This window comes from Helianthus annuus, chromosome 11 (genome assembly GCF_002127325.2).
Source record: "Helianthus annuus cultivar XRQ/B chromosome 11, HanXRQr2.0-SUNRISE, whole genome shotgun sequence".
In the NCBI taxonomy this organism is placed as follows: domain Eukaryota; kingdom Viridiplantae; phylum Streptophyta; class Magnoliopsida; order Asterales; family Asteraceae; genus Helianthus; species Helianthus annuus.
In genome coordinates, this window is record NC_035443.2 from 167989740 (window position 1) to 168017486 (window position 27747).

Sequence of the window (27747 nt, forward strand, 5' to 3'; positions counted from 1 at the left end):
TATTAATAAGGGTTGATTATAATTTTTTTTAACAGTAACTTTCATTAAACCAACACAAAAATACTTTCCTGGCAAGCAAGCAAGCAAGCACTTATGTTGGCGCCAACTCCCAGTTCTTTGTCTTCTTTCTTTTTTTCTTGGAAGAATAGAGATCCGTTCGCAACAAGGTAGCCATAGGTAGAACCTGTGGCTGGATTGAATCCATCGCCCTCAAGTTCTTAAAGTCCGGATTCATGGATAAGCCTTCAGCTAAGAGAAGGAGAACACTTCTAGACACCGGTCATTTAAAGGTTATATTGGGCTTACAAGGCAAATGGGTTCAAGGCTTTGAAGCTGATATAAAGAAGAGATGGCTGGTTCATTTGTCATATACACAACCTCACCTTTCCTCTTGTCTATAGCAATTAGGGTTTTCTCTCTTTTGTACAGTCCCTCTTAGATCGTGTCTAGGGTTTGAATGTGAGATTTGTCCACCCGTTAGATTAGTAATGATCTATATGAGAGCTGTATATTTTGTTGAGGGTTTTCCGTTAGGTTTTATCAGATTCGTTCTTGAAAATTTTATGTATTCGATTGGTTGTGTAAAGATACCGTAATTTTGACAAAAAGTGCTCACTTTTTATCGGACAAACATTCGTTGTAGCTTTATGTGTACAATTTGTTAACATTTAATCCATTAGACTGGGGAATAGGATCAAATACAAAAACTTAAGTTTGTAAAAACCATAAGAACCAACACATAATTGACAAGTGTTCATCAATAAAAATTAGTTTAGGGATAATTTAGAACTTTTGACCATATTTATTTATAACTAATTAAAAATAATTACAAAAAATATAATCAGCACAACACTATATAATTAGCATAACATCCTTAATCATTCTCCATTATCAGCACATCGTCTTCAATCGTTCTCTATAATCAACATTAGCACAACATCCTCAATCGTTCTCCATTATTAGCACACCAAATGTGCTGATTATATCTATTTTTGGTATTTGTTTTTATTATTTTTGTAATTAACACATAATCAGCACGTTATCAGCACAATTATAAAACACCTTTTGTTAACTTTTTTTTAAAATCACTTTTATAAATACAAAAAAGGTATAGCAATATGGTACTCATATTAAAGATAAAAAAAATACTTGATTTTATGGTATATTTCTTTTTTAAAAATAATGAAGTATATAAAAGTTATTTTAGTTTAAAAAACCTTGGTGGAATTTGTATTTAATGGAAAATGGTCAAATGACTAGCAATTTACAAAATTACCCCTAACTTGTTAATACTAATTTTTAATTATAAGAGTTTTATTTATAATCAACATCAACCATTGATTTAAATTATCAATGGCTCAGATCTGTTCTTACGGTTCTTATAGTTAACACTGTTTGTACAGGATCTTAACCCTTAGATTGGAAGGGTGGTTACCCCCTTAACCTAATAACCCCACATCAATAGCCAATAGAAACATGCTACATCAAATAAACCCAAAAAAACCATTTAAACTCAAGAGTAAACTTCTATTTTGCTTCATGTGGTTTGGTCGTTTTAACCGTTTTGCCTCAGTCATTTAAAAATAACTATTTTCCTCCAATAGTTTACTATGTTTTTTCCATTTTGCTCCCCGCCTCTAACTTCATCCAAATTGTTTGTTAACTGAAAGAGTATTTTGGTAACTTTCAGTATAAAATTAAAGGTATTTTACAATTAAAGATTATATATATATATATATACACACACATATATAATACATATAACAAAACCTATAAAATAAATACGCTATCTCTTCTCTCTCTCAATACCCTATCTCTACACACTCTCTCTCTCCTCCATCACCAACAACCACCACCACAACCAACCAGTACCACCTAACCACCACACGACCACCACCTTGCACCAGCTCCACCGAATGACCACCACCCCTACCCGATCACCAACAACCACCGTACCACAACGCACCACCACCACCCTACACCAACCACTGGAGCTTCAAATGTACCCCACCGTCACCGTAATCATCCAAGTCCTTGGCTCAAAATCCTAAGCACCTTCACTGTCGAAACCATAGGCGGTCGTCACCTCTCTCTCTCTAGACTTCCTCTCTCTCCCCAAGTTCCCGAATCGAATAGAAATGTGTTGTTGTTACTTCAAATTGATAGGGCTTCTCTTCTACGAATTGAAACAAGTTAAAAGCATACAAAAATGTGTGGAGAATGGTAGGCAAAAGGCGAGGTCGGAGTCCACCGTTTATCGGCGAAGCTTACTTAATCACAGGAGTGATTTCAGTGGTAAGCTCGAGGGTGTGTGGGTGTACGAAGAAACTTTAAATAGTGGTTCAAGGTGTCCCTTTATACATGTTCGTTGCTTGATCAGGCAGTGGTAGGGTTATGGTGGTGGCAGCTGAGGTAGGGTTGTGGTGGTGGTGGCTGAGGTGAGAGAGATGGAGAAGAGAAGGTGGTGGTTGGATGGAGTTGGTGCAAGGTGGTGATGGTGGTCGGGTGACTGGCGGTGGTAGGGTTATGGTGGTGGTGGCTGAGGTAGGGTTGTGGTGGTGGTGGCGGCGGCAGAGGTGATAAAGAGAGAGAGAGAGAGAGAGAAGGATAAGAGAAGGTGGTGGTGGATATATGTATAAATCTTGAATTTCATGAATTAATACCAAATAAATAAACCTTATATATAAGATTACCGAAATACCCCTACCCTTAATTGAATCATTTAATTGAGATAAGAGACGGGAGCAAAGTAAGAAAAACATAGTAAACTATTAGAGAAAAATGACTATTTTTAAATGATTAAGGCAAAATGGTTAAAAGGACCAACCCACATGGAGCAAAATAGAAGTTTGAGTAAACTTACATTTTGCTCCTTGTGGTTTGGTCACTTTAACAGTTTTGCCCCAAACTTTTAAAAATAACCATTTTACTCCCTAATGTTTTGATTTTATCGCCAATTTGCTCCACATGCTTAACTCCATCCATAATATCTGTTAACTTATAGGACATTTTGGTAACTTTAAGATAAAAGTAAGGGCATTTTGGTAATTTGTATTTAAATATACTACTACCCTAAATCTCCAACAAAAGACAGCTATATCATCTCTTCAAACCCACCTGCAACTCCATCTTCTCTCTCCTCACTCTTCTCTCTCTCAAGATACAGATTCATCTTCATTCTCCATCACCATAAACCACCACCTCCACAACAATCATACACCATCACCACCGTAACCATTATGCACCATCATGTAACACCCCGAAAACAGGTTTGATAGTCAAACCACGTTAATATTAATGAACAGGTAAAATACCGTTAGTGGTAAAATTAACCAGGTGAATATTAGGATTTAAACAAATAATCCTAATATTAATTAAAAGGAGAATAAATGCTTTAAAAAAAGTAAGTTTATAAGAAGCCCGAGTTAACGGGACATAAAATAAAACGGATTATAACTCTCGGGACCCACTAAGTAACTAGGAATATCAACCTAGTTAGTTAAGTGTTTTAAAATAATGAAGGAACTTGATATAGTAACCTTTTTATAACTTTTAGAAACTATAGGGACTAAAAGGGTTAAGTAAGAAAATAATTATTATAAAAAAAAAATTAAAAACCCAAAACACACACTTGGTGTGTGTTCTGGTCGTAGACAACACAGGGGGCGAACAAGCTTCCTTTAACCAAACCCTAACTAGCCAAAAATCAAGCAACTGGAAGGCCAAATCAATCCCAAATCGAAATCCAAGCTTATTTTAGTGATCACCTAAGTGAAGGGATCACAAGGTATGCTAAATTTCATCTTTTGGTTACATCTTAAAATTTTGATGAACATGAGAAATCAAAATCTGAACTTGATTGATTGATATTTAGATGAAATTAGTAATGAAAACATGTCTAGGGGTAAACCCTAGTCAACAACTTGTTGAATCAGTGATGAAAATTATGACATTGATAATTACCCATACATGCGTTAAGTGGGTGTTGTAATTATGTGATGAACACTGAATTTCAATGTTGAAATAGTGTAGAATTGATGTTATGATACAAGTCTTGGTATTGTTTATGAATGCTAGAAATAAGGGTTTGATTTAATGATTGAAACTTGGTTAAAAAGATTATCCATGAACGGAATAAGAGGTATAGAAATCGTGCCTGCTAGGTACTTGCTAAAATGCCTAAACAAATGTTTATATGTTGTAATTATGAAAGAAACACGTAATTGGCTAATCTGACTAATTTCGTGTGATATGGAATAGTACGGGTTTTAAATATGATGGTGTATGAGAATCACCAAATAGAACTTGAATATATGTTAATTTTAGTTCTAGTTCTTAATTTGACAAAGATGAAGTTGAGAAGATGGTAAAATTAGGATTTCATACGATGACTTCTGGAAATAGACGATGTTTTTGACATCTCTTAGGCTACAATCACTGTGTTATAGGTCTCTAACCATTACCAAGAGTTTAGTAAGGGTTATAGCCATGGAAATGGGTTGCATTTGATGGTTTGGGTCGAATTTGAAAGGACCCTAAACATGATTTCCGTAGCTTTTTATATGGATTTTGACTAATCTTAAAAAAATTATATAAAATCAACCGTTTATCCGATTTGAGTGTTCTATACCTTTCCGGAAAGCTTATGGAGTAAATTTTTACTGTTTTCAATCATAAGAAACAAATGTGGTTGTTAAATAGGTCAAAAAATGTGAATTAAAACTGCTGTTCAGAAACCTTGAAAGCTGATTGAAAAATGAAAATATAGTTGTTGTGCTGATTTTATATAAATCATAGAAAATTCGTTAGAAGGTGTACCTTATATGCTTGCGAAGCTATTGAAGTTTTCTACGATCCATTTTTGAACATGTTAATCTAGTTCGATTCAGCATTGGCTAAAAAGGGGGAGAAACCCCCCAATAAGTAGTTCAAATCATTTTATCGATATGAGTGTTCTATATTGAGACTTTAAATTGGTCATAATGGTCGATTAAAGCAGCTGAATAGAAAATCGTTGCACATTAATAATTTTATTATTAATCCAGAAAAAGACATATGATTGAGTATACTTGTTTAGTCATGAAGTATTTATTGTTAGGAACAAATAAAACTTTATGTGACATGCTTAAAATGTTCAAAATCACTTACTAACTAGTTTGTATAAGTAACTTGACTAACGGGTCAAACGGTTAGTGAATGTAAAGAATTATAGAAAAAAATAGTTGTTAAATAAATAGCATACTTTGATGAATAAGTGTGTGAATCCATAAGGTGTGATGGTCATGTTAGTGGTTGACTAATCTAATCATCTTGTGGATATGATATGGTAGTTTGACTCTGACAAGCTAGGTAGGAGCTTGGAAATGAACGGGTCAAATGGATACAAGTTCAAGTATAAAGCTCGCAAGGATGCAAGGTAAGTAAAGCTTACACCCAATTTAAGTGTACGTGTTTATTTTATAGGTGATAAATATGACAATGGATTATGTTTTTAAAAAAATGGGTTCCGACACGAACCGAAATGAGTCGGAACGAATAAAAACGATCAAAACCATGGTTAATGATAAAAAGAGGCAAAATGGTAATTTAGTCATGAATTGACTAAGAATTTATAAGTTTTCTTAAAGTTACCTAATAGCGTAACTAGAAATGGGAAAAAGGGGTAAAAGGGTAATATAGTCACGTGATGACTAAATATAAGTTGAGATTAAATGGATACCCACGACGTAAGCTGAAATGGGTTAAATATGTAAGAAAAAGGAAATTTTGTGGTAAAATCCGAAATGGGTAGTTAAAAACCATGCTTTGAAACAAATGCGAATGTTTGGTCATATAGGCCAAACGAGTCAAATGGTGGTGATAACACCATTTGACAATATTGACTAACGTTAGTTGTTAAGTCGTATGTTCATAGGAGTGAACCGGAAGTGGATAATTGCGTCGCTATAATGTAGCGGCTAATAAAAGCAAGGTATAAAACGGGTTTATATGTTGACCCGAGCCAGGTACGCATAAACAAGCTTTTAGTTAAACATACGATTCTTGGTCAATTAATTAGCGAAAGTCCTTCGTTGTAAAATGAAGTATTAAAGTTGACCAAAAAGCCCTCGTTGGGTAAACCGGGCAAACGAACCCTAGAGGTTGTTTAGGAACTTGTATTATGATTATGTAACCCTTTTGATACGTATAAGAATATAGGCATAAACTTTCGTGGGTCAAATGCCTAAGAATAGGTCTTTTTAGTAAAATGACTAACCGAAAAGTAATACTCGAGATAATCGGTTTATTGTATTAATTCATCACATAAATAGTTGTGGTGAAACATAAGTAGACATCTTAAATGTAAAAATGTGAAGTGCGAAAAAAGATGAGTGAAATTGATGCTTAAATGCATAAAAACCGTTAAATGGGTCAAAATAAAGCAAGTGATTAAGATTGGCTAAGTGTTGGAAATTTTCAAAATACACCTGTGAATGTAAACATGAATACAAACCTTTTAATGGAAGCGAAAATGCTAATTTTTGGCAAGCCCGGAATGGGTAAAAATGATAAGCAATGAATATTGTTAATAAACTTGTAGTATGATGTTAAAAGTAACGGGTCAAATAATCACACAAAGGATTTTTAAGTCGTTGCTTATAAATCAGATTTTTATGCAAACCGAGGTGATAAACGGATTCGTAATTTAATTACGGACGTGTGGGAAAAAGAATTACGCGAAATGGACTTGTAGATAAAAAGTTATGGAACTTGTTTATACTTGTTTTTAAGTTATCAAAACTAACCTTTAAGTTGGTTTTTGATATTAGATGAATGTAGCTACCATGCGGATGTCGATCAAGCAATGAAGTGAACCGAACACTATGCGGTTACAAAATTCCGCACATAGTTTCGTCGTTATTTTTAAACGGCGAACTCAATGACATTACGTTGAATTGTTCTTAAATTGTAAAAGTTTTAATAAAACCGTATTTTTCATTATATGTGTATCCATAATTACATATTTATTTTCGTAAACCATACGAAAACTGTTAGATAATAGCAAGGGTCTTACAAGTTGGTAATCAGAGCTCAAGGTTAAAAGAATAAAGTGTTCGGTTCGAGGCTTGATCGCAAATCCGGTAAGTACATGTATATAGTAATGGTTTAGTATGATTAAAGTGTTGTAAATAACACATAGGATTATCGTGTAATACACGTTACCCCAATTAAATCGATCAAGGATCGATATAGTTAATGAAATTACGTGCGTTGACACGTATAGTAGAAAAGCCTTGTATTATGATACGGGCATTTATTGAAGTCGACATTACTAATCCTTGTAAATGTCTTAATTGAAGGATACTCGCATCTGAGGATGGCGAGAGTGTAACAAATTTCGGATACGACGGAGAAACGGTCCGAGTATGACAAGCAGAGCATGCTCGCCAAGGACAAAAATCGCGTAACAATCGCGAACAATGTTAATGGCAAGGAAAGCCCGTCGGGGCAAGCATTACCAGGTGCACGTTTTACATTTAATCGCACAAATGGTAATATGCAACAAATACGTAGAGAATGACGGTTGCATATGTAGGATAAAACTTGGAAAAACCGAATAAGATATCTATTTAGAATGATGTTTCCAAGAAAGATCAAATAGAAACATGTGTTATTCACGATTGTGAATAACGAGACAATAATAGAGTTAGTTTATGTGGAAACTTAGACGGGAGTAATTATCCAAATGAATAATTCTCAATATTATACTATTGAGAAAAGTAGCGACCACATTAACGAATATGGTTACATAATAGTTTGATTAAAAAAAAACATTCTATATGTTAAAGGGAAAAACAAGTAAAACTAATGATTGTCGTTTAGCAATTAAATAAAGTTTTACGGAATGAAATCAAAGATATAGAAACAAATAAAGGCGTTACTTACATAGGGCGTGATGTGAAAATTATAAAAAGGCCATGCGTGTCATGTGTTGACCGCTTACTCTGGCCAAGTAAGTAGTGAACACATAATACCATGAACTTCATATGATGGACACATTTACGTCCGATGTAATAAGGACGGGGTGAATGGGACAATTTAAAAAAAAAGTACCCAAATGAATAAAATAAGCAAAATGTTTGATAATAAACGTAAACGCAAGTCGGATGACGGAAGCGTATTACGTTAGAATAACGAGCCGAGAGAAGGGACAAGGATCAAAGTAAATGAAAATACAGACTAATTAATAGGAATACTAAGGCATAGGGATAAAAGTTTGACTGTCGCAAGTGATGAAATTCACATGGACAAGTCAGATGAATTAAATAAAGAATAAAGAACTTGAATGAATAAAATGATGAATTTCACTAAGACAACCAAATAAATTAAAACGGAGTCTTAATACATACCGGGATGGTTGCCTTGATAGTGACTTCGGTAAAATACCCGATAGATGGGTAGGATTTTGAAAGTATGCGTAAACCAAGGGACGGGAACGCGAAATAGAAAGTCAAAAGACTCGGATTATGAGTCAAGACTAAAAGATGATGAGAAATTTCAAGCAAAAATTTTGATAGCTATGTTCAACTGTTTTAAAGTTGAACAGGTCGAATAAAGAATGAAGTTTGACCTTCATAAGTGATGAAATCTCACACGAATAAGTCAAACGGGATAAATAAAGTATAAAAACTTGGTAGTACAAGTAAGCGCAAGCCGAATGATGGAAGCGCGAAATATTAATGAACCTATGTGATGGTTCGTAAAGAAGTATAGGTAAGAAACGGGTAACGGTAAGTGTAGGACAAACCGACGTGTAAATGACGTTAGAAGTCATAAAGTCGGAAAGATAATTCGAAAGAAAACAAATGTAGCCTTAGACTACGGTCAAGGTCAAATGAAATACAAAAGCAAAAATAAATGATTCTAAACATAAAAAGGGTACCTTGACGCCATAGATATATATAAAGTTGAATAAAGACTCGAATAAAAGATGATCTACAGGATCATCATAACCTATGGGATTATAAGTAATGTTAAGGTCTATGGGACCAAAAAGACCTTCGGGTCACAAATAGAAAGAAACGAATTGTCGGGGTCTCACCTTAAAAAAATAAAAAGGTGAAAATCTAAATAAATGGCCTACGAGGCTAAGTGAAAGAATCTACGGGTCATTTGGATTAAGCGTAGGAACTAGTTATGATTCCCCGCATCAAATAATAATGGAAAGGAATAAATCCTCAGACATAAATTCTTAAATACAAGTAAACACGTATAAGGCCGGAAATGGCAATATGGTATACCGGGTGATGGGGTATAAGGTAACCGGTGACTAATAAGTCTAACCGCCAAAGTAAATAATCAACAAAGATAACAGATACAAGCTGAAAGTAACGGCCCACGAGGCCTCACACATGAAAGACGTATGCATCAAAATAAATGAGAACTTTGGACCGAAAGAAACGGGTGCCTTGAAAATGAAACTTGGTTCGTTTGATTAAACCAATGAACTACGTAAATAAGGTTTCGCGGACGAAACCTCTTTAAGGGGGGTAGACTTGTAACACCCTGAAAACAGGTTTGATAGTCAAACCACGTTAATATTAATGAACAGGTACCGTTAGTGATAAAATTAACCAGGTGAATATTAGGATTTAAACAAATAATCATAATATTAATTAAAAGGAGAATAAATGCTTTAAAAAAAGTAAGTTTATAAGAAGCCCGAGTTAACGGGACTTAAAATAAAACGGATTATAACTCCCTGGGCCCACTAAGTAACTAGGAATATCGACCTACTTAGTTAAGTGTTTTAAAATAATGAAGAAACTTGATATAGTAACATTTTTATAACTTTTAGAAACTATAGGGACTAAAAGGGTTAAGTGAGAAAATAATTATTATTAAAACAAAAATTAAAAACCCAAAACACACACTTGGTGTGTGTTCTGGTCGTAGACAACACAGGGGGCGAACAAGCTTCCTTCAACCAAACCCTAACTAGCCAAAAATCAAGCAATTGGAAGGCCAAATCAGTCCCAAATCGAAATCTAAGTTTATTTTAGTGATCACCTAAGTGAAGGGATCACAAGGTACGTTTTTCATCTTTTAGTTACATCTTAAAATTTTGATAAACATGAGAAATCAAAATCTGAACTTGATTGATTGATATTTAGATGAAATTAGTAATGAAAACATGTCTAGGGGTAAACCCTAGTCAATAACTTGTTGAATTAGTGATGAAAATTATGACATTGATAATTACCCATACATGCGTTAAGTGGGTATTGTAATTATGTGATGAACACTGAATTTCAATGTTGAAATAGTGTAGAATTGATGTTATGATGCAAGTCTTGGTATTGTTTATGAATGCTAGAAATAAGGGTTTGATTTAATGATTGAAACTTGGTTAAAAAGATTAGCCATGAACGAAATAAGAGGTATAGAAATCGTGCCTGCTAGGTACTTGCTAAAATGCCTAAACGAATGTTTATATGTTGAAATTATGAAAGAAACACGTAATTGGCTAATCTGACTAATTTCGTGTGATATGGAATAGTACGGGTTTTAAATATGATGGTGTATGAGAATCATCAAATAGAACTTGAATATATGTTAATTTTAGTTCTAGTTTTTAATTTGACAAAGATGAAGTTGAGAAGATGATAAAATTAAGATTTCATACGATGACTTCTTAAAATAGACGATGTTTTTTACATCTCTTAGGCTACAATCACTGTGTTATAGGTTTCTAACCATTACCAAGAGTTTAGTAAGGGTTATAGCCATGGAAATGGGTTGCATTTGATGGTTTGGGTTGAATTTGAAAGGACCAGAAACATGATTTCCGTAGCTTTTTATATAGATTTTGACTAATCTTAAAAAAATCATATAAAATCAACCGTTTATCCGATTTGGGTGTTCTATACCTTTTCGGAAAGCTTATGGAGTAAATTTTCACTGTTTTCAATCATAAGAAACAAATGTGGTTGTTAAATAGGTTAAAAATGTGAATTAAAACTGCTGTTCAGAAACCTTGAAAGCTGATTGAAAAATGAAAATATAGTTGCTGTGCTGATTTTATAAAAATCATATAAAATTATAGAAAATTCGTTAGAAGGTGTACCTTATATGCTTGCGAAGCTATTGAAGTTTTCTACGATCCATTTTTGAACATGTTAATCTAGTTCGGACTTTAAATGGGTCATAATGGTCGATTAAAGCAGCTGAATAGAAAATTGTTGCACATTAATAATGTTATTATTAATCCAGAAAAAGACATATGATTGCGTATACTTGGTTAGTAATGAAGTATTTATTGTTAGGAACAAATAACACTTTATGTGACATGCTTAAAGTGTTCAAAATCACTTACTAACTAGTTTGTATAAGTAACTTGACTAACGGGTCAAACGGTTAGTGAATGGAAAGAATTATGGAAAAAAATAGTTGTTAAATAAATAGCATACTTTGATGAATAAGTGTGTGAATCCATAAGGTGTGATGGTTATGTTAATGGTTGACTAATCTAATCATCTTGTGGATATGATATGGTAGTTTGACTCTGACAAGCTAGGTAGAAGCTTGGAAATGAACGGGTCAAATGGATACAAGTTCAAGTATAAAGCTCGCAAGGATGCAAGGTAAGTAAAGCTTACACCTAATTTAAGTGTACGTGTTTATTTTATAGGTGATAAATATGACAATGGATTATGTTTTAAAAAAAGGGTTCTGACACGAACCGAAATGAGTTGGAACGAATATAAACGATCAAAACTATGGTTAATGGTAAAAAGAGGCAAAATGGTAATTTAGTCATGAATTGACTAAGAATTTATAAGTTTTCTTAAAGTTACCTAATAGCGTAACTAGAAATGGGAAAAAGGGGTAAAAGGGTAATATAGTCACGTGATGACTAAATATAAGTTGAGATTAAATGGATACCCACGGCGTAAGCTGAAATGGGTTAAATATGTAAGAAAAAGGAAATTTTGTGGTAAAATCCGAAATGGGTAGTTAAAAACCATGCTTTGAAACAAATGTGAATGTTTGGTCATATAGGCCAAACGGGTCAAATGGTGCTGATAACACCATTTGACAATATTGACTAACGTTGGTTGTTAAGTCGTATGTTCACAGGAGTGAACCGGAAGTGGATAATTGTGTCGCTATAAAGTAGCGACTAATAAAAGCAAGGTACAAAATGGGTTTATATGTTGACCCGAGCCGGGTACGCATAAACAAGCTTTTAGTTAAACATACGATTCTTGGTCAATTAATTAGCGAAAGTCCTTCGTTGTAAAATGAAGGATTAAAATTGACCAAAAAGCCCTCGTTGGGTAAACCGGGCAAACGAACCCTAGAGGTTGTTTAGGAACTTGTATTATGATTATGTAACCCTTTTGATACGTATAAGAATATAGGCATAAACTTTCGTGGGTCAAATGCCTAAGAATAGGTCTTTTTAGTAAAATGACTAACCGAAAAGTAATACTCGGGATAATCGGTTTATTGTATTAATTCACCACAAAAATAGTTGTGGCGAAACATAAGTAGACATCTTAAATGTAAAAATGTGAAGTGCGAAAAAAGATGAGTGAAATTGATGCTTAAATGCATAAAAACCGTTAAACGGGTCAAAATAAAGCAAGTGATTAAGATTGGCTAAGTGTTGGAAATTTTCAAAATAAACCGGTGAATGTAAACATGAATACAAACCTTGTAATGGAAGCGAAAATGCTAATTTTTGGCAAGCCCCGGAATGGGTAAAAACAATAAGCAATGAATATTGTTAATAAACTTGTAGTATGATGTTAAAAGTAACGGGTCAAATAATCATACAAAGGATTTTTAAGTCGTTGCTTATAAATCAGATTTTTATGCAAACCTAGGTGATAAACGGATTCGTAATTTAAGTACGGACGTGTGGGAAAAAGAATTACACGAAACGGACCTGTAGATAAAAAGTTATGGAACTTGTTTATACTTGTTTTTAAGTTATCAAAACTAACCTTTGAGTTGGTTTTTGATATTAGGTGAATGTAGCTGCCATCCGGATGTCGATCAAGCAATGAAGTGAACCAAACACTATGCAGTTACAAGCTTCCACACATAGTTTCGTCGTTATTTATAAACGGCGAACTCAATTACATTACATTGTATTGTTCTTAAATTGTAAAAGTTTTAATAAACCCGTATTTTTCAATATATGTGTATCCATAATTACATATTTATTTTCGTAAACCATACGAAAACTGTTAGATAATAGCAAGGGTCTTACACATCACCACCATAAACCACCTCCACACATTCAAAACCCTATCACCACTACGGCATCGCCCCGTCACCTCCGAGCACCACCATTACATTAGAGAAAAACAGTTAAATCTCACAGAGAATCGAACGTTTAGATCCGAACGTTTACATCAGAGAATCGCCGGAGCCGCCGGAGTTCTTACTCGTCCGGTCGGAAAAACAGTTAAATCTCACACCGGTAATGTTTCAATACATCATTGAGTTTGGTTTCCTTAGGGGATCAAAACCCCTCTCATAATTTCATTGAACATCAAATGTGGTGTTTGAATTTATTGATTAAAGGGATAGGGTTTCCGGTTTGGGTTTGTTTGAGGAAGATGAATATTTAGGTTGATAAGAAACAGAAAATTAAGTGGTGGAGGATGGTGGTGATGGCAGGTGGTGGCGTCGGGATGGTGATGGTGGTCGATTAGCAGCAGCCGGTGGTTGGAGTGGTGGTTGATGGTAAAAGTTGGGGTTTGATGATGATGACTATGAACAGATGTTGGGATGATGATGAACAGCAGCCGGAGGTGGTTGTGGTGATGTTAGGAATAGCAGCCGGAGGTGGTTGTAGTTGTGGTTGTGGTGGGCTTGGTGGCATGTGTTGAGATGATGATGACTATGAACAGATGTTAGGAATAGATGTTAGGAATGATGATGATGATAATTATGAACAGATGTTAGGAATAACTATTTAAAATAATTAAATATTTATCTATAAAATTACTAAAATACCCCTCCTTGTACCAGACATTATGGATGGAGTTAAGCACGTGGAGCAAACTGGCGATAAAATCAAAACATGAGGGAGTAAAATGACTATTTTTAAAGGTTTGGGGCAAAACCGTTAAAATGACCAAATCATATGGAGCAAAATAGAAGTTTACTCTAAACCCAATTTTGATGGGGGTAGTTAACCCTTTTAACCCACACACTTCTTTAAAAAAAAAGAATGTTAAAATATGATTGGTTGGAGGGGTTGAGACAACACATCTTTGAAAAAAAAAATGGATCTGTTCCTTCAACGTACACCTCAACAATCTTTGGGCCCTAAGGCCTGGGCGTGAGTAGTATAACGGGTGAAAGGGAGATGAAAACCAACTAAAGCCCTCCGTTTCGAGTGGGTGTTCCAGCCCACTACTAACAGCGTTAACATTTATTTAGGGGGTGTTTGGCCTAGCTTTTTTAACAAAGCTTATAGCTTTTTTTAGCTTTTTTTACAAAATAAGCTTTGTTTGGTGTTTGGTTTAGCTTTTTAAGCTTATGCTTATTAGCTTATATAAGCTAATTTGAAGAAGCTTATTTGATGATGGTTTTTTAGCTTATTTGAAGAAGCTTCTTTGTGTAAGGGCAAATGATATAAAATAAGCTATAAGCTAATCCAAACACTTACAAAGAGCTTATCAAATGATAGAAAATAAGCTATAAGATAGTTTAAAATATAAGCATAAGCCAAAAAATAAAAGCTAGGCCAAACACCCCCTTAATCCATTACAAAATCAAGGAAACTGAATTCAAGAGCTTGAATGGATGATTTTTTTTGTTTGAAACCGAAACTGAAATGGACTTGCAATTCATTTGTTCGGTTTGTTATGATTATTCTGAACATTTGGTTCGGTTTGACTGAAATAAATAACTAAACCTGAGAAAACCGATGAACCTAATAACCCAAAAGCCGAATTGTTACACATCTAAATGAACTATGCAAAAGACCAAAGGCAAAGAGTCTAAAACAAGACCAGTTTTATATGCACACAAATCTTGGTTTCGACTTCAGACAATACAAATACAATCTAATTAACTATACATTCATGAACCAACCGAATACTCTAATATCTATGACCACTGGACCAGCTTACAAAAACATTTATTTAACGTTTGATCAATCGATCAATCAATCTCAGCATGAACATAGTCAACAAAAACGAAGTTCTTCTGGAGTTGATGAGAGTAATAAGCTAATCCAGCGCTCAAAACTGCCAGCCCTGCAAAAATAAGTCGTAACTGGATCTCAGGAGGCACACCAGCAGCAGCACAAAACACAACAGCGGCTCCGGTTAACAACTTCTGCAGAGTCTCGAATGTTTTATGAGCCTTTTTACATGAAGAACACTTGAGCGTATGTTGTTCGTATCTATCCAGCATCTGTCGAAAACAACAAAATAATTACAAAAAAAAAAAACTACTAGAAAGATTAAACCCACACGCCTAGGGCTGCAAACAGTGGCGGTCTTGCCCGTTGAACGTGCCAGGGCCGAAAGACACGTGCACTAAAAAAAGCCCGGGCAAGCCCGGGCCAAACATAGTATATATAAAAAATTTCGATCGAAATGCGGAAAATTAGCACTATGGCCGAAAAACTTGCCCGGGCCGTGGCCCTGCCAGAGCTCTATTAAGAACCGCCCATGGCTGCAAACGAACTGAACGAACACGAACAAGACCTTGTTCGTGTTCATTTGTTAAGAAATATGTGTTCACGAAATGTTCATGAAGACTTACCAAACGAGATTTTATGTTCGTGTTCGTTTGTGTTTGTTTGTTAATTTTAGTCAACGAACGTTGATGAACACAAATGAGCACAAACTAATGTTCATGAACACAAACAAACGTTCATGAACAAATTATATAATACACTTACACTTATTAAATGTTTTATTTGTCGGGACTTTAAAGTATTTAAATAAATTATAAAACCTAAAAGCACTAATGAACTACCGAACACAATCAAACATGTTACCGAACGTTCACAAACATAAATGAACGAGCGCGACCTCTGTTCATGTTCATTTGTTTAATAAACGAACGAACACAAACGAACTTCCCGTTGAACGGTTCACGAACTGTTCGCAGAATGTTTGATTCGTTTGCGACACATGCCAAGAATGGTTCAACATCAAGGTGTCAATTTCGACCCGAATAACATGTTAGTCAACCAATCTAACCACTCATCTTGTCAAATATAGTTCAACATATCAAACATCGAGTACCTCGCGTTTTGAAAGATACGTGGAGGGCAATGATTGGGTATTGGCATCGCCAAACCACTCGGGTTGACTGTTGCCATGTCGTCTAAGCCAGTTTCTGAACGCCAACACAAACCGGTCCGCTTGTGTGGGTGTAAACGTAAGTTTCGTATACTGTTTGTTCACATCAATAGATCCATCCGTTGATTGTGCCGACAAAAAGAACTTTTCTTGACCTTGAAGCACAATCATATCTCCATCGTATACTTTGTTTGAAGTCCAATGTTCGTGCCATCGTGGAACAACCTGTGATATTCATCGTTGTTAAAATAAACAAACAAAAACGGGACCCACAAAAGGAGTTTGTACTTTGTAGTGTTGTATAATGGGATTAAAAAACGTTACCTGCCACCATGCGGGCCCGGGCATCGTAAACTGAAAGAAGTTCCGAGCACTGCACACGATGGAACGCGTCTTTCCGGGTGCCATTGGTACGTTGAAGGAACAGATCCATATTACCCACTTTTGGTCACCGACAATAGGGAGTTTTGTGTCGATTTCGATTCTGAAAACACAATAAAGATACAATCTTTTTGAAACTTATTATCATATAACCAGTTCTTTTAATTTTGCATAAACACATTGGGTAAAGTACACGGATTAGTCCCCAACTTTATAGAATACACGAATGGTCCCTGTGGTTTGCACTTTGTAACGCATTTAGTTCCCAACTTTTGCCAAAAGTATATCGATGGTCCCTGTTGTCTGCACTCTGTAATACATAGGGACCATCCGTGTATTTTTGGCAAAAGTTACTAAATGTGTTACAAAGTGCAAACCATAGGGACCATCCGTGCACTTTTGGCAAAAGTCGGGGACTAAATACGTTACAAAGTGCAAACCACAAGGACCATCCATGTACTTTTGAAAAACTAGGAACTAAATACAAAATTTTGGTTACCTAAGGGAGCATCCGTGTACTTTAGAGGTTATATAAACAGTTTTGGATAATACTTGCCTGACAAAAACTGATAACCGAAGGGTAAAAATCATATTACCTAATTACCCTTTTCTTTAACATGGTATGAGACTTTTACTAATATTTCACAAGACATATACCTAATTACTAGACCAGTAGCTTCGCTATTTGTGGGATTTACTGGGCATGGTTTGTTTATTATATACCTAATTACTAGAGGATTAAAAGTGGTAATTTTGGACATTCAAGGGGGTGGCATAGTAGGCTCAGGTTTCGAGCTTCTACCGTTTTCTGCGTTTAACCCTCTCGAAATGCCAACTGTCCATCACAAACCTGCACCCATTGCTCAAGTAGACTATGGGTGGGTCCCATGAGTTTATCGCTACACGTTCTCAAGGTCAACCAAAAAATAATGATTTCGGACTCGAGGATGTACATTTACTCCGTTAAACTTACTTGTTTATATAATAGCAAGGTGCAATAAACTTGGCACTGATTTTCGGATTCCCTTCATTTTCTCCTGAAAATCCCCAATGGCCAGTTGAGTCCATCTTAAACGGCAGTGGTTTAGCTCTATCTCGCCTACCAGTAACCTGTATCATATTATATATGGTCAAATGCCGATTTCTTATAATCCGTCTTTGATACAAAGATTTTGGCTTGTATTTATTCACCTTATGATGGGCAAAATCAATGTGTGAGGGATCAGAAACATTCTCCATTAGAGTATCATAGCCGTAGAATAAATCACGTTGAATCGTCACAGTAGAAAATTCGGGCTTTTCAAAGTCATCCGGCAACCTATACATTTCCCATATCACCAAAAAACAACATTCAAATAACGAAATATGACATATACGAAATTTTTAACAAAACGAGACGTGACAGTTCCGACCCATTAACTTCTTAATGGGTCGGTTGATTTGGGTTATGTTTTATTACTAACGGGTCAAACGGGTGAAGTGAACAAATAGCTTAAAAGAACAGAAAACAAGTCAAATGGGTTAACACTAGTTAATGCATAAAAATCATAAATTATTTTTATTCAAAATATAAGATTATTACTTGAATAATATGATATATGTAAGCAGTGTCAAGTACACTAGTTATTTAAATAAAGTATTTCTATAAAGGGAAAGATGTCAATTTATAGAGCACCCTTTAAGAATCTTGTGAAACCATTTCAAGTTAACAAGGATTGAATATTATATTACCATTTGACCAATGATAACCCAAGACTAATTAATCAATTAAATAATTTAAACACTAAATCATGACATGCATGCACACTAATCTAGACCTAATAAATAAGTAAGACCTGGGGTATGGTGGGGCTTGGGTTGGGGCATTTGTTGACACGTGGAATGGGAGCCCCCCCATCGCCTAGTAACGTGTCCGCGGGGTATGGCGGGGCGTGGGTTGGGTGCACCGCGTGGCAGATTGTTTAAAAAAAATACAAAAAATTTATAAAATTCACACAACATTTATAAAAAAAACCTACAACTTCATTAAAATTTTAAAAATTACATAATCCTAAAAATTACATAATTTCTAAAAATTACAAAATAACAAACCTAGAGCGTTAGATAAATTTCAAAAAGGGCGATCTTGTCGAACGCCTTTCGCTCTTTGCCTCGAAACTCTATATTTGCCACCGCCACCCGGTCCTCGTGGCTTAACTTGCCGCTCGGAACGGCTTCGTAGTAAGCCTTGAAACGATCGAGCTTGGGCCGTAGCTCGCGCCATTTGTGTTGGCACGCGTTGAGGTTGTGGCGGTCGTCACCGACGTTATGTCGGTAGGTTGCGAATGCTTCCGGCCAATATCTTGTTTGTCCCGGTTGCCGCCCCTTCATAGCGTCAACGACGCTTGTGACGAGAGCCAATTCTTCCTCGTGAGTCCAAGATGCCATGTTCTTCGTGGGATGGGGTGGACCAGTGGGTTAGCGGGTTCGAGAGAAGTGGGTAGCCGGTGGGGTAATGGGTTCGTGGGGGGACCAGTGGGTTGGGGGTTACATTTTATAGGGTTGTTGGGAGACCCGGGTGGCGGTTTGGTTTTCCCCCAAACGGTTTGAATTTAAAATTCAAACTTTCAAATGGCCGCTATGACATGGCGGGGTGACCGAATGGGAGGCAGCCAACTAGGTTGTCAAGACCGCCTCACGCCCGGCTTGAAACCCAAGACCCAAGGGCCACGCCCCAACCCAAGCCCACCCGGGGTGGTGGCTTGGGCGTTTTCCCCCAACCCAAGCCCCATACCCCATAGCCTAACTATTTGCATCACGTGTCACAACTGTGTGACGCTAAAATTCTTTTTCCCGCTTCTTTATTTCATCCCTTTGGATTCTACTTTTTAATCTATTTTTTAAACCAAAATATCATTTATAATTCCTAAATTTGTGCGATATACGGGTTTCTAACATATCACTAAAGATATGGATGCTTACATTGGAGGCTTGGTGGCTTTAGCTCTTTCCACGCCATTTTCATCAGGCCACACAAACAACAACCCTTGAGACACCATTGTTGGGAACCTGGTAGCACAAGCTCTCGGCGATCGAACCGCCCGAGCTTCTGGTCCATCCGATGACGCCTGCGGGATCCGAGTACACGACCCGCATCCGTCAAAAGACCATCCGTGGTAAGAACACTGCAAGTGCCCATTCTCATCAATCCTCCCTTCCTGATAAAACAATAATCATCAACATCAACACAAAAGTTACAACCCCAAAATAACCATAAAAAAATAATAATAAGCATAAAAAAATAGAAAATGTCTGTTTTACAATAAAAAAAAGATCCTGATAAAACAATAATCATCTTCATCATCATTATCAAACAAAATTAAAACCCCTAACAAACAAAAAATAAAAAAAAAATTAATAATTTCTTTTTACAGAAAAGGATCCTTATAAAACAGTAATCATCAGAATCAACACAAAGTTACAACCCCTAATAACAAAAAAAAAATGATAATATAAAATAATAAAATAATAAAAAATAAAAATAATAATTTGCCAGTAGTAACTGATCATCAACATAACACACAATAAAAAAAATAAATAAATAAATAAAATAAAAGTATTACAGATAAAGGAGCAAGACGATGAGGGCATTTATCATCCAAAGCAACCCACTGGTCATTAACTTTATCAAACCATATAACAAGGTCCCGGTTCAGGAGAGTAAAAGGGGTGGGTCGGGTCGGGTCAAGGTCTTCAATTAACGAAACCGGGTACCAATGATCTTTCCACGAGAATTTAGACGAAGACTTCTCATCAGCTTCTTCGGTTTCAATATCCATTGAAGAAGAATCTGTGGTGGTGGGAGACGGCGGAGCTGCCACGTGGAGTGGGAGAAGAAGCTTTTTCCGGCGAGATGACGGTGGTTGTGGTCGGCGAGTTGTGGGTTTTGGGTGGTGGAGAGAATGAGGAGGAAATAAGCGACGGTTTGTGGTGGTTGCTGTGGTTGTTGACGGTGGTGGTGGAAAGAGTAAAGAAGCCATTTTTGCAGAATTTGTTTTTCTTTTTTAATTTTTTTTTTTTTTTTGGTGAATCGAGTGGTGTGTGTTGAAGTGGGTGTTAATAATGTGTGTGATGTGAAGAAGACTTTGCGTGTAAGTTAGTAACACGTTTTTTTGTTATTATAGCGAAGAGGAAAATGGGTTTGGACTACAAATGTCTGAACGCTAGACGTTTAGTTTTGTTTCCTGTTTGAAACATAAAAAAGAAAACAATTAAGTTTGTTATATTTGAGATTTTATTATTGGAATTATTTGTGAGAAAAGGGACTCGCGTGTGGAATCTTCTTTCGGCATGTTTAATTGAGCAACTCGGCTGGTTTTGAACTTTTCTTGAGGTTTAAACGATTTGATTCACGGTTTAGTATTCACATTATTTCAGTTTATCCTTTATTATTTATGTAATTTTATATTTTTAGGAATATTACGCCCCACTTGCAGTATACGCATACAATATACATATATGTGAACGCTCGGGGGACAAAAGTGAAAGTGCATCAATTTCAACATTATTTTATTAATTTCGTGAAAATAATGTTAAAAGAGGGGGATGGTTAATCATGCATCATGTGGTGACGTTGATATCCGAAAGACGAGGGACTACATGCATTAATTGGCCTTTGTGTCGAGTGTTATGTGCCTTGTATCCAAGGCTTGATACAAAACTACTATCGAGCCGGGGGCAGGGACGGACCTACCATTTGGCCAGGGTGGGCGGCCGCACCCCTTGAAAAAAAAATTTAGCGTATATTTTAGGCAAAAAAAACCCGACCGCACCACTTGAAAATATGGTTAAACACCTCATCCGCACCCCAACTAATAATTTATGGGTCCGTCACTGTCCGGGGGTCTCACTGGAAGCAACCTCTATATTCATACGGGGTATAGGTAACGTTGTCTACATCTTACCCTTCTCAGACCCTACCTTAACTTTGTTTTTGGTGAGATTTACCAAGTATGATGATATGTATATTTTTAGGAATATGTAGTTATGAATCTATCTTATAATTACGAACATCTTTATAGTTTTTTTACAAACTAATAACTTTGAGAGAAAGAAGAATGGGTTCAAACCGTAAAAACGAACCACTCATCATCATCGTTATACTCAGTAAATCTCACCAATAACAAAGCTAAGGTAGGGTCTTAGGATGTTAAGATATAGACAACCTTACCTCTACCCCGTAGGAATAGAGAGACTGCTTCCAGTGAGACCCCCGACTCCATAATAGTTTTGCATCAAAACTTGGACATAATGCACATAACACTCAGCAATCGGGACAAATACCGATTAGTGCATGTACCCTTTTATCTTTCAGCTATCAACGCCACTACATGATGCATGATTAACCATCCCCTGCTTTTAATGTAATTTTCACGAAATTAGTAAAATAACGTTAAAATTAATGCACTTTCACTTTTGCCCCCCGATGACCCACACATATATACATTATATGCGCATACTGCAAGCGAGACGTAGAAAAACAATCCACTAAAACATTAAAATGGTAAAACCAGCCGATATGGAGACCCACGCTATTTGACCAGTTTGGTTTTTGTTTCTAAAACTGCAGTTGGTGGTTTGACCTAAATTCTTTTGATAAATCCGGTTGAGGTAGCCTGTAAACATGACTAAATAAATCAACGAGAAACCGTTATCTATATGAATTTGAATTGATGATGAACATTGATAAGTTTCTTAAAGTATTCCTTTTAATTTGATCTTAACTATTCTGTTAAACTTATTAATAATATTTTACTCATTAATTAATTTGTTTCTTTTAATAACTTGCATAAGTTAACTTTTTATATAAATCTAACTCCACATCTATGTTATTTTTTTTCTAACACTGCGATACATTTTTTTGTTGAACATGGATACCGTGCCACTATCATACCAAATTGAATAGAAGCCAACAATGAATAGTAGTTTATTTTTATATTATAAACTATACGAGTGCCGATAACAATATTAAAAAAAAAAACATATTTTTTTGTATCATTAACTATACGAATATTGATACATGACGAACCGAACAAATTTCAACCTAACATCGATACCGATACCGGTAGTATCAGAACATGTATTCTTTTTATGGTTTTCAATGGATATGAAGCACGTGTCAATGTCCGTTTAAGCATATCACGGCTTTATTTTTTTAGTTTTCTCTTTAAGCTGCTATAGCTAGTGCTGTTATCGAAACAAATCAAACCGAACCGATACCAACTTAATTCCCGCAGCGTAGCGCGGTGAAAAACCGCTAGTTATCTATTATTTACATTTACAAAATGTGAAGATATTAAAAAATCCTCTTCTTTTGCTAACACCATCACCAACCCTTCAACCTTACCTCTTGTATACCAGTTAACAACCAATTGGTTGCTTCATCGCTTTTCGGAATCGTAACCAATGGTTAAGCTAAGAACTTTAGTTAAAACCAGTTAAACTAGACCATCAACATGTCTACACCATTGGTCAAAGCTTCTTGTTGCTGTACATACCGATTTCTTTGGGTGGTTGTTCTGTGCGGCGCGCACTAGGGCCCCAAAACCTAATGCGATCTCGGTGTATCAATCTATCTGCACACCATTGTTCAAGGCTTCTTGTTGCTGGACGTGTGATATCAAAGGGCGGTGATCCTGCGTGTCGAGCACTGGCAGCCTCAAAAGCTAATGCAAATTTCGACCCGGTTCATGATGTGCCTCTGGGCACGGTTTTCATACAGAATATGGGTCATAGCAAGTTTCATCACTCACGGGTCAAACGAGTTAAACGAAAAAAAAGTCAGCTAAAAAGGAGTAATGTATGAGAGATCAAAAGGGTTAATGCCAACTGTTATGCGAAGAGAAAATAGTAAAAACTAAAAACTGAGACCAGAGGTGTGCAAAATCATTTCAGTTCCAAACATTATTAGTCCAGTAGGTCCAAACTAATGGCAATTGTTCTGTGGATACATAACAATGCGTATATAGGAAAAAAAGTACCTACGTATTATTTCTTCGAATAAGTCTGGTAATCGGGCCCGACGTCACGCGATCCGCTATTGATATAAGGTCCCCGGAAAGTTGCTTGAGGTGGTAGTGGTTTTGATGAATCAATAATCGGAGCCTTTGATGACCTAGTCCTGGTTTCAACATATAACTACCATTTCAAGAAAAGATAAAAGGAACAAAAAACCAATGCAAAAAAATCCGACCCGTTTCGTAATAAACCAATTTAGCAGGTCATATAACTCATAAGCATTTGAAAACTCTTTTAGCAACTTCCAAGTTCCAACCCATTTGACCCGTTTCCATTTCAACTAAGTTATAAAGTTTGACCCATTCGAAATCAAACACAAGCCACATAAACCAATTAAAAAGGTTGACCCGTTCGATGACGGACAGTGAATAATCTACTTACGCCATGTAAAATGGGAACGCTAAACCCGCACTTGCAAAAGCTAGTAAGCCTGCGGCTACAATGACGTTACGTCTTCTCGACATGAAGATTTCTACAATCTAAACACACGAATATGAAAATGATAATCTGCAAATTAACAAAAACATGTTAGTTAATTTAAAATTCAAGTTACATAGTAAGCAAAAGCAAAGTCAAGTTACACCCTTTATAAAATTTAAAAATTCCTTATAACAAATTACTAATCAAAATTCATCAACAGAATAACTGAATCCAGAATTTGAATATCAAGACTAATTAAATCATAACGAATTTATAAATTTAACTTTCAAAAACCATTATCAATTAAGATATCAAGTTTCCCCAAATCAAAAACCCTATAATCTAACTTGAAATTTGCAACAAGTTCGCAAAGATATGATTTTTAAGAAACCCTGATAACATAATCACAATGAACAATCAGAAGTCCAAATCTTTTTAATTTTCTGTAATATGTATTGACGAATGAAGCCACCAAAAACCCTAAAAATTCAAGATCATGCTTATACGGAAATAGATAGAAATTAAAGAATCAAACTGAAATACCTGATAGTGAGATTGATTCAGTATAATATAGCTTGATTTAGTTGTGGTGTGAGGATTTCAAAGCAGAGATTGGTTTGAGAGATGTTGAACCGAGTGAGAGGTCATATGAACGGATCCGGGTTAAACATCGGGGGAAGTCGGGGCTCCTGATAATCCGATAAGCTTATCATTTTACCTTTACATTAACCCGACTCGCCCATGACATTAGGGTGTGTTCCCGAGTTAAAAATCCCTCCCCATCCCTTCCCTCCATGTCTTTCCAAATTGAAAAGACTATTATCAGGAAAAAAAACCTCATTTTCCCTCCCCTCCCCTCCCCTCCCCTGTTAAGTGAGACCGTGAGATAAAGTTTAGAGACTATTAGGTATTCTGTTTGATTCTTACAAGAAGTTTTTTCTCAAATTTATTTTCTCAAATTTATTGGGTTTTTTCTTCTCGATTTGTGTATACTGTACTGGATTAGAACCTCGTGTATTACACGGGTTGAATAAATATAATTTTATATATTAAATTAAAAATCAATGTATTTTTAAAAACCTCATTTATTACCCGTGTTGAGTAAATATAATTTTATATATTAAATAATAAAAAGTAATATATTTAAGAACCTCGTTTATTGTGCGGTTTGAATAAATGTAATTTTATATATCAAACAATAAAAAAAATTATATTAAAAAAAACCCTGTATATTCACGGGTGGAAGAAATGTAATTTTTTATACTAAATAATAAAAAAATTATATTTAAAAAAAACTCCGTGTGTTATTATTTTTTAAATTAGGTTAATTCTATTTTAAATTTTTTGTTTGATTAATAAGTTGTTTAATATAATTTTCCATAGTTAACAATAACCAAACTATAAATTAGCAACTTTTTGTAGTTTTAATAGTTGTAACATATGTATCGGGTGTTTTTCAAAAAAAAATTGTTTTTTTAACTTTTAACTCAAGCTAGAACTGAGACCCGCCGCAATGCGGCGGGGATTCTTTAGTTATAAATAAGTCGATTTAGGACCCGCACGTTATGTTAAACCTGTCAAACGGGAAAAAAATAAACGATGTAAAAACGTTCACCCACACACGCACGTTGCGTCGTCTTAACTCGCAAAATTTAGAACTAAACGTAAAAACGTTAAACCAAAGACGCACGTTGCGATGTGTTAAGTCAAAAAATTTAGAACCAAGCATAAAACGAAAAATTTGCGGAAAATGAAAACTATAAAGGACCAAAGTTGAAAGTAAACAAAGTTGCGAGAATAGATTGCAAAAGATAAAAATTTTTGGGTTAAAAGTAATTTATGAAATACTTTTTGATGAAAAGTAAAAAAATCATTTTTTTGGAACACCCCCAAAGCCAAGGTCACGACAACCATATGCATAACCATTTTTTTCTTTAGAAAACCTCCAAAGCACACCCCGCGTTGCAGCAGGGCGTAAAACGGTGTCAAATAGTACTAATGTTACACAACCGTCATTGACCACCAACACTGACTCGACCTAGGATCTGCGTGTTGCGACAAACCTATCAAACATGAAAAATAGAGGTAAAAACATTGAACCACACATGCATGTTACGCCGTGTTCACTTGCAAAATTTGAAACAAAACATAAAAAAGTTGAACCACACTCGTACGTTGCGTTGTATTAAGTAAAAAAAATTTAAAACTATACGTAAAACGAAAATTTGCCAAAGATGAAAAGTATAGATGACAAAAGTTGTGAAGTTAAATTGCAAATTATGAAAAGTTTTGGGTTAAAGTTAAAAAAACAAATTATGTTGGGTTAAAATTGCAAAAGCTAAAAACTTTGGGTTAAAAGTAAAAAATCAAGTTTAGTTTTGCGTTAAAGTTAAAAAATAAATTATGTAGGGTTAAAATTCCAAAAGCTAAAAACTTTGGGTTAAAAGTAAAAAATCAGGTTTTTTTTTGAAAAACTCTCAAAGCACAAGGTACAAGTGGTTATGCACAAAAAACTTGCTTATTTATATACTAGTGGAAATGTGTTTATTTTCTCATTTTAAAACCCTTTGACTTGTTAGTTTTAACCCAAAGCTTTTCAACTTTTCAATTTAACCCCAACACTTTCTTATTTTCAACTTTGTCCCCTTATAATAAATAACATTAATTGAAACAATTCTTTTTAGTTTAGATAAGACTTTACGATTTGAAGTTAAGTTTATGCCAATAATTTAGAGTTGATAAGATTTATATTAATTTAATTAATATTTAATAATTTAAATAATAATTAGCTACAATTAAGGATGCTCTGGAATAATGACAAGTGTACCTTTATCGGTTTCTTTTATTATATAGATAGATAAGCATTATTGCCTAGTGAAGATGGATACGATCAGGTGGTTCCGCTAGTGTCACGATGATACTCTAGTAGTCCATCAGAATTCCAAATTTACCATAAAAAAAGACTCACTATTTTTTTTTGGTTTCATACCCCTAGACTCATAGTGATTCGGTTTAAAAAAAAACTTGTAAGAGTTAACTTGTTTTTTCTTTATTGGTTTGACCAGTTTAACTGTTTTACCTCAATAGTTTAAAAGTGATCAAAATACTTCCTATGGTTACTATTATTTTTTCGTTATGTTTTTTTAGCATTAACTATGTTGAAAACATTTTTTTAACTAGAATGATATTTTGATAAATGTATGGATAAAAGTAAGAGTATGTTGTTGTACATGGAAAATTTCTCCATCTCTCCCTATTCATCATCACCAACCACCAGATGACATCATCACCATCAACCATCACCTCTCGACTGTCACCACAACCAGTTGCCACCGTAACCACCCCTACCTACCCATCGTCACCTATGCCACCACTACTTGCCGACCATAGATCGAAGCATGGATCTGAGCGAAACAGCTGGATACCACAACCACTAGCACCAAGACTTCTTCGATTTGTTCAAGTTGAACCTTAAACTACTATCATCATCGAGTTTGACGATAAAACCTCTAAAACCTAATCGTCGTCGTTTAGTGCTTGAACCACTAGGTGGCCAAGGTGGGTCGAT

General features: G+C 35.3%; 2 protein-coding genes and 1 long non-coding RNA gene across 6 annotated transcripts; 1 reads left to right on the plus strand and 2 right to left on the minus strand.

Moving 5' to 3' along the window:
- Positions 1 to 9915: 9915 nt before the first annotated feature.
- On the plus strand, positions 9916 to 13224 carry LOC110890955. Of its 4 annotated transcripts, XR_002564915.2 has the most exons (4): positions 9916 to 10070; positions 11539 to 11624; positions 12121 to 12177; positions 13017 to 13224. It is a non-coding gene; the product is annotated as an uncharacterized LOC110890955 (long non-coding RNA). The 4 variants fall into 4 exon arrangements; XR_004872813.1 differs by having other exon boundaries at positions 11539 to 12211; XR_004872812.1 differs by having other exon boundaries at positions 11539 to 12177.
- A 1776-nt stretch (positions 13225 to 15000) lies between these two features.
- On the minus strand, positions 15001 to 20935 carry LOC110890956 (pheophorbide a oxygenase, chloroplastic). Its single transcript, XM_022138600.2, has 7 exons — positions 20306 to 20935; positions 19665 to 19900; positions 17895 to 18021; positions 17677 to 17813; positions 16647 to 16806; positions 16266 to 16547; positions 15001 to 15423 (listed from the first exon to the last, which is right to left on the minus strand). The coding sequence occupies exons 1-7, from the start codon at positions 20720 to 20722 to the stop codon at positions 15169 to 15171; spliced, it is 1614 nt and encodes a 537-aa protein (XP_021994292.1). The 5' UTR covers positions 20723 to 20935; the 3' UTR covers positions 15001 to 15168.
- Positions 20936 to 22946: 2011 nt separating this feature from the next.
- LOC110890957 lies at positions 22947 to 24917 on the minus strand. Its single transcript, XM_022138601.2, has 3 exons — positions 24723 to 24917; positions 24141 to 24266; positions 22947 to 23862 (listed from the first exon to the last, which is right to left on the minus strand). Exons 2-3 carry the CDS (start codon positions 24221 to 24223, stop codon positions 23730 to 23732), a joined length of 216 nt encoding a protein of 71 aa, XP_021994293.1. The 5' UTR covers positions 24224 to 24266; positions 24723 to 24917; the 3' UTR covers positions 22947 to 23729.
- Positions 24918 to 27747: the final 2830 nt, after the last annotated feature.